At 37.3% G+C, this 7500-nt stretch overlaps 1 protein-coding gene across 1 annotated transcript in view; it reads left to right on the forward strand.

Annotated features, from left to right (window-relative positions):
* Positions 1-575: 575 nt before the first annotated feature.
* Positions 576-7500, forward strand: part of LOC122252639 (uncharacterized) — a 9946-nt gene continuing 3021 nt past the window's right edge. The window contains exons 1-10 of the mRNA XM_086542869.1: positions 576-629; positions 2352-2391; positions 2807-3078; positions 3755-3876; positions 4088-4223; positions 4426-4592; positions 5411-5528; positions 5645-5736; positions 6420-6590; positions 6883-7500. The exon at positions 6883-7500 is cut by the window's right edge and continues 78 nt beyond it. Of these exons, the coding sequence (XP_086398995.1) occupies positions 2365-2391; positions 2807-3078; positions 3755-3876; positions 4088-4223; positions 4426-4592; positions 5411-5528; positions 5645-5736; positions 6420-6590; positions 6883-7500 (1723 nt within the window). The 5' untranslated portion in view covers positions 576-629; positions 2352-2364. The remainder of the gene's footprint in view (positions 630-2351; positions 2392-2806; positions 3079-3754; positions 3877-4087; positions 4224-4425; positions 4593-5410; positions 5529-5644; positions 5737-6419; positions 6591-6882) is intronic.

Here is a 7500-nt window from a genome sequence, read left to right on the forward strand (position 1 = left end):
ATGATTATTTTAGGTTGGTATTTGCATGTAAATGCATTTATAAAACAAATAATTAACCAATCCTAACTGAATGAACAAGATAGATAGGTAGATATGTATAATGTACATTTTGCCCTCCCCCTTCTACACATTTTATTCAGTATATAATTTTATTTGACCATTAGTTTTTTTTTTTTTTTTTTTTTAATGAAAGATTGCATCAGTGTACAGGAAGTCTGCCGTGAGCTCATCTGAGTTTCTCATCCTGTCTTGTCTTCCGAACTGGGACCAAATGCTTATTATTATTAGTAGTAGTAGTAGTATTAGTAGTACTACTATAATTTTTATCACACACACACACACACACACACACACACACACACACACACACACACACACACACACACACACACACACACACACACACACACACACACACACACACACACACACACACACACACACACACACACACACACACACACACACACACACACACACACACACACACACACACACACACACACACACACACACACACACACACACACACACACACACACACACACACACACACACACACACACAAACTCACTCTCAGCTCTTTACACGAAGGATCCCTGAAGACTCGGATGTAAACAACAACACAAGTAAGGTTTTCTCTCCACTTTTTATGTCTTTTTCGATTAATTAAACATTAGTCATAGTCTAGAGGTTTTTTTCTCGTGATTTAATTACGAAATCTAATAGAAATAAGCTTGGTGGTGAAGTTTTAATGCATGTTTAAGCCATTAGAAGTGCTATTTATTGTTGTAAAGTCTTTCGAAATATTATTTTTTTTATTGATGTATTTATTAATTCTGTTTTATTAATCACGATGTATTATAAGCTTCAGGTAAATATTCATCTGTATGTTGGTAGATATTAGTCCTAAAAGAGCTTTAAGAATATGCAAATTAGGATTAAGATTTATTTCATTAATAGTGAGAAGGAACGTATATATTGTCAGGTTTTATTTTATTACATTGCATGATATTGCAGGATTTTGGTTGATAAGTGTCTATCTCATTGGTTGATAGATAGATATATGAACGTATTGTTGAGCTGGAAATAAGTATGGTGGATTTCTCATACATTAGTGGTGTTTAAAGGTTATGATTTTTTTTAAATAGGAAACTTTATTTTATTTCGTGATTTTTTTTAGGATCTGTTGCAGTCTGTAGTCCTCCATTGATACTGATGTAGTGGCCTAGTAGAATAAATGCGAGATTAATTTTGCTGTTTGATAGTGGCAGGAAAACAACTTTTCAATGACAGAGATGTTTTGATGAAAGATATTTATCTTTACCATTAACATTGATATTTAGCTACACCTTGTGAAGGATGTCTGATTTTTAAAGAATAATAGTCATATAGATTTTTTTTTGTTGCCATTAATCTTTGCACAGTGAAAGTCAGAAAGATAAACTGTGGTTCATATGGATAATGTAATTATAAAGGTTCTTTTGTTGCTTAAAGCTAAATGGATTTGATTGCCATAATTTGTTTACATCTAAAAAGGGAATAATCAGGTTACTGCCACTCACAGAGATACTTCTGTGGTACAATTTATATGTATAGTACATTTATATCATATATATATATATATATATATATATATATATATATATATATATATATATATATATATATATATATATATATAAATATATATATATATATATATACACACACACTACTTTCTTCCCTTTCAACAGACCTCCTGTATCTTACAAGAATTTTTTTTAGGAACTGTGACAAGGTCTAGTAATATTTATGCACATACTAGTACATGATAACTTTTACATCCTTTGGAAAGTAATTTCATGAACCAGAATTATAAACAAAGGCACCAGTATAGAAACGTGTAATTGAATAGTTTTCAAGTGATTAGAATGCTAGTACATAGAAAAAGACCATTCCTTCGAGTAGGTGTTACACTTGACTAACTCTCCCCTTTTTGCTGTCCCATGATGTAGGTAATCTGTTGGTCATGTCTTTTTTCACTTTGATGGTGATATATAGGAAGTAAGAAGATTAGGCAGATATTTTCTCTCTTTTCCATATAAATGTTTTCCATTTTTCTTCTTGTATATGCTTCAACTTCAGAAATTTTCTTTATTGTATTACAGGAAACTGCCAATAACTAATTATGATAGATGTATCATGTCCACCATCTGAACATAATTATATATTTTTTCTAAGGTCTTCAGTGAACACATCCTCTTTAAATGTATATTAGATGAAGACTATGTGTGAATGCACAAGAATGTCCCATGACTGTGCTTGCAGCTTCATATATACTCAGACTATATATTATCCTTTATTTTCAGAAGTAATACCAACATGAGCACTGTTGGAGAATGGAACGAGGTATGTCCTAATGCCATCAAGTTAACAAGAATGCTAGGAAAGTAATTATAACTATACTGAGAATTGTGGATGTAGGTTTTATAAAAAGTTATGCATATAAGTATGATTCTCTTGTTGTTGTTTTTCTACTTGTGTGTGTGTATACATATATATATATATATATATATATATATATATATATATATATATATATATATATATTTATACACATATGCATATATGTATATATTATATATGTATATATATGTGTGTGTGTGTGTGTGTGTGTGTGTGTGTGTGTGTGTGTGTGTGTGTGTGTGTGTGTGTGTGTGTGTGTGTGTGTGTGTGTGTGTGTGTGTTTGTGTGTGTGTGCCTATGTGTGTGTGTGTCTCTGTGTGTGTATAAATTTGAGTTACTCACTAACAACATCTTCCAGAGTCTGGACAACATAGATGACCTAATCAGCTGCATGGGAAGCCTTGAGAGGGAAGACATAATCTACCTGGATGAGTACCTGGTGGGTGAGACGAGTCCCCACTCACACTCACCCAGTCGCTGGCTTGCCCTCATGAAAGGCGAATCCGAGGAGGAACACTGCGAAGGGATTTACTGCCATGAGAAAGATGATGTCGAGGCACTGACGGAAGGAGGAGACTACAGTGTTTTTGAAGAGGAAGACAATGCAGATCTCGTCATTAGCTTGCCACAGTAGGTTATGGCAGTTTAGGCTGAGATGGGTATCAGGAAGAGGGAGAGGATGAGGAAGAGACAGAGGGAGATGGAATGGAAAAGGAGTGGAAAGGGGAATGGGAATTGAAATGAGGGAGAGTGGGAGTGAGAGTAAGAGTGGGATTGAGAGTGAGAGTAAGAGTGGGAGAGAGAATGAGAGTGGGGGAGAGAGAGGGAGTGGGAGAGGGAGAGGATGAGAGTGAGAGTGGGAGTGAGAGTGAGAATGATAGTAAGAGTAAGAGTGAGAGTGGGAGAGGGAGAGGGAGTGGGAGAGTAGGCCTAGACCTATAAAAACAGACCATAAACTTCCTAGGATTTCATTATCAGTATTTATTAGAAATGAGAATTATCAGTTACCAGCTAGGTTTGAATGAGCAATTTTCGCTCATCCTATTCCAAGCGATGACTAAATGACGTTTTGTAATCTTTTGATTTATTTTATTTTATTATAAAGTCAAGAAAAACATTTGTATACAAATGCAATTATAATGTATATATACAAATGTAACAATGTACAGTGTGTATATTCATTGTAATGAAGTGACAGGATGTCTTCTGTCTTGTCGGAAATATTCTGATGACACGATATCACATCATCTGTAGTGAATGGGTTAAGCATCAAAGATTATTTCCAAACTACTGTCTTGTCTTTCAGGGAACAGCCAGCATCTCAGGCGAAGCACTTTGGTGGAAAACGGTCGGGAATACCATCAAGATCTACGAAAGGGGTTCCAAAGGTCAAATTCGTCTCTTATGAGTCTCTACCTGCAAGTAAAGGTTCGTTCGCATTCATGATTTTTTTCACAGCTAAATAAAGAAAAGTTTTGTCTCTTCTTTTTGATATACATATTGCATATATCATGTATAATTATTTTTCCCTTCTTTCCATTCTCTGTTTCTTCCTCCTCCACCCCCCCCCCCCTTTCATCCCTCAAATACGCATTCTTGTCCCTACAAGTTACCGCACCCGACGATTTGTTAATTTTAGCTAAGCTCTTCTTGTGCGAGCTGTGTGGGATGAAGCTCTCCACAAGAGAGGCAAGGAGGAGACACATCCTAGCCAAGCACATCAAGGAACGGAAGAATTTCTGCAAAATCTGCGGGAAAGCATTTATATTCAAATTGTGAGTTGCTTAGCTTTTGCTTTTTTGAACCTACCTTTTCATCCCTTATTTTAAGGAATTAGAAAAGTCGTATTTGTAATATCAAATTGAAAACAAAATTAGACATTATGGTTCTGCTTGTAATAATTCAATATGTTGGATGGATATGGTGAATCCTAGTTATATTCCATACCCAGTTCTCAATACGCTTCAACATTTCCAGCGCCTTAAAAGCCCACAAGGCAGTGCACTCGGATAATCCGCGCTTCAACTGCGTGTGTGGCATGTCATTTTCCGTGCGTGCGTCTTATATGGACCACATCAAGAGAATCCACAGAGCTGCCTCTGAGATGAAATATCCGTGCGAACTTTGCTTCAAGTCATTTGGTGGTAAGAATTTGTATTTCTCTCTCTCTCTTCTTCTTCTTGTCTCATTCTTTGTTTTCTTGTTGTTTTGTTCTTGTAATATTTCTAGTCTTCTTCTTCTTCTCACTCTCCTCCTTCTGCTTCTTTTCCCTCTTCTTTTCTTTCTTCTTTTCCTTCTTCTTTTCCTTCTCCTTCTTCTTCTTTTTAGTCTTCTTCTTCTCCTTCTCCTTCTCATTCTCCTTCTTTTCCTTCTTCTTTTCTTTCTTCTTTCCTTCTCCTTCTTCTAATTCTCCTTTTCCTTCTTCTTCCTCTTCTTCTTCCTCTTCTTCCTCTTCTTCTTCTTCTTCTTCTTCTTCTTCTTCTTCTTCTTCTTCTTCTCCTCCTCCTCCTCCTCCTCCTCCTCCTCCTCCTCCTCCTCCTCCTCCTCCTCCTCCTCCTCCTCCTCCTCCTCCTCCTCCTCCTCCTTCTCCTCCTCCTCCTTCTCCTCCTCTCCTCCTTCTCCTCCTCCTCTCCTCCTCCTCCTCCTCCTCCTCCTCCTCCTCCTCCTCCTTCTTCTCCTTCTCCTTCTCCTTCTCCTTCTCCTTTTCCTCCTTTTCCTCCTTTTCCTCCTTCTCCTCCTTCTCCTCCTTCTCTTCCTCCTCCTCCTCCTCCTCCTCCTCCTCCTCCTCCTCCTCCTCTCCTCCTCCTCCTCCTCCTCCTCCTCCTCCTCCTCCTTCTCTCCTCCTTCTCCTCCTCCTGAATAAAGAACACAATAGTGGTAAAGGATAGTTGCGCCTCTTTATAAATTCCTATTTTTTTTAGAGAATTACGTAATAATTCACAATTTGCACCACTACGTACAGATCGTCAGACTCTCCGCATCCACTTGATATCAGTCCACAAGCCAAAGACGATATCTTGCACCCAGAAAGGATGCACGAAGGTCTTTTCCACAATCGGCCTCATGAGAAACCACTACAGGTAAAGAAACCTCTTTTACGTTTATATCACACTCGGAATGTAATTCATTCATGAAGAATATGAAGATTGTGTTTGCTCCCTTGACGAACAGGTGATTCATTTTGTCATATGCGTAGGTACCACCTCAATCGGAAATTCACGTGTGACGAGTGTGGACGTAGCTTCTCCACGGAATCCTACATGTACAAGCATCGTCTCACTCATTCCGGTACGGTTTTGATTACTGTTTAGGGATGAAAGTGTGAGGGAATTTTGATGAATGAATGAAGGTATGTATCTGTGTCTCCCTTCTGTATCTTCTTGCTTTATTCTCTTATATTTTGAGTGAATTTTAGATTTAGGCTTGTTTATGTTGATTAGCTTTATCATTGAGAAATGGAGGTAGATGATATAATAAATGGGACTTACAGTTATGTATGACAGTAGTGTTAAAGACCTCTTTAGGGATGTAACTTATCTAAAATCTTTATTTTGAAGTCATTTTTATTTATATTATTTATTGATTTTGTATGTTTTTCATGTAAAAGCATCTTTCATAAATTACAAATTAAGATGCCCCCTCTCTGAAAAGTTTCCCTGGGAATGAATTTTTAAAACAGAAAAAAAAAATAGAGAAAGGGAAATATTAAATTGCCAGTATTCATTGAATAGTAATAATTTACACAGAAATATATCGAATTTACACAAGGAAATAGTTGGTCAAATGGCTTGACCAACTAACGATTCCTGCATTATTAGAAGAGTCAACAGCAAGTATAAATAGTTCAAACCAAATTCTCAAGTATAACATGAAGCAATTTACACCCTTTAAGTAAGTTTCTTTCATCTTTTCTTTGATCTTTTGTGCTGAGATATGCTAACCCATCCTTCACCTTTGTCACATGTTTCTAGGCATTCGACCCCACGTTTGCGTTGACTGCGGGAAGACGTACCTCAGTGCCTCCCATCTCAGCAAGCACAGGCGCATGGCCCACTCCACTGCCAGACCCTTCCAGTGCACATTCTGCGGGAAGTGTTACAAGACCAAAGATCAGGTCAACTATCATGAAAGCAGCCACAAAGGTTAGGTCATGTGCAGTGAAGGAGATGCATCATGTTTTTTTTCGTCTGTTGTGCACTTATGTTTTAAGTACACAAGGAAATATAAAGCTTATTGTGTAAATATTATTTTTTAAAGTGATAATGTACATTATGCTATATTTATGTGGTTTTGTTTTTTGATAATAAGCGTACTTACAGTCTGGTCAAGTTTTTTATAGTCTTTACTTTATCAAAGATATTGTATAAACACTTAATGGTATTCATAACTAATATTAACCTTGATTATTTTTACATTTTATATTATTGTTAACAGGTGAGAAACCGTTCCAGTGTGAGGTCTGTGGATATGCTACATCATACAGGAATACTTACTATGCCCACAGGAAGAAGCATTTTGTAAAGAGCTCTCCAGAAGATCATGCATCCTCAGGTGTACAAAAAGGTTCTTTGAACGTACAGAGCGAGTCTTCATCAGAATTAGAATCACCGAGGAATGAGGGCACATCTAGCAGAGGAAAGAAAACATCAGATGCCCCAAGATACAAGGGAAAAGCGAAAGACATAGCAAAAACCAAGAAAAAAGGAGAAATTACCAGCATGCAGGGTTCAGGTGTGGACATAGTCAGTGCGAGTGAAGACGGTGGTTTACAGTTTTCGGAGAACAGGACAGAACGGCTTTCTCTGCACACATCTGACAGCGGAGATATCTTCAAACTAAAGAATGTGTATGGCCCAAATGCCGAGTCCTTAGACATTATTTATGCATCATCAAGGCCCAGTTCCGTTAGGAAGATGGAGCAGCAACCAGCCATGCCTTCACCTCCTGACAATAATCAAAATGAAACCATTCAATTCAGCCGTGAGGAGTCCTTGAAATTAGATTGTGAAGATTGCTACTTGCCAGGCCCTTCTGAACCCTCCATCATTCAGA

Source organism: Penaeus japonicus, unplaced genomic scaffold (assembly GCF_977035675.1).
Source record: "Penaeus japonicus unplaced genomic scaffold, GWHDUDI00000001_assembly GWHDUDI00000012, whole genome shotgun sequence".
Lineage (NCBI taxonomy): Eukaryota > Metazoa > Arthropoda > Malacostraca > Decapoda > Penaeidae > Penaeus > Penaeus japonicus.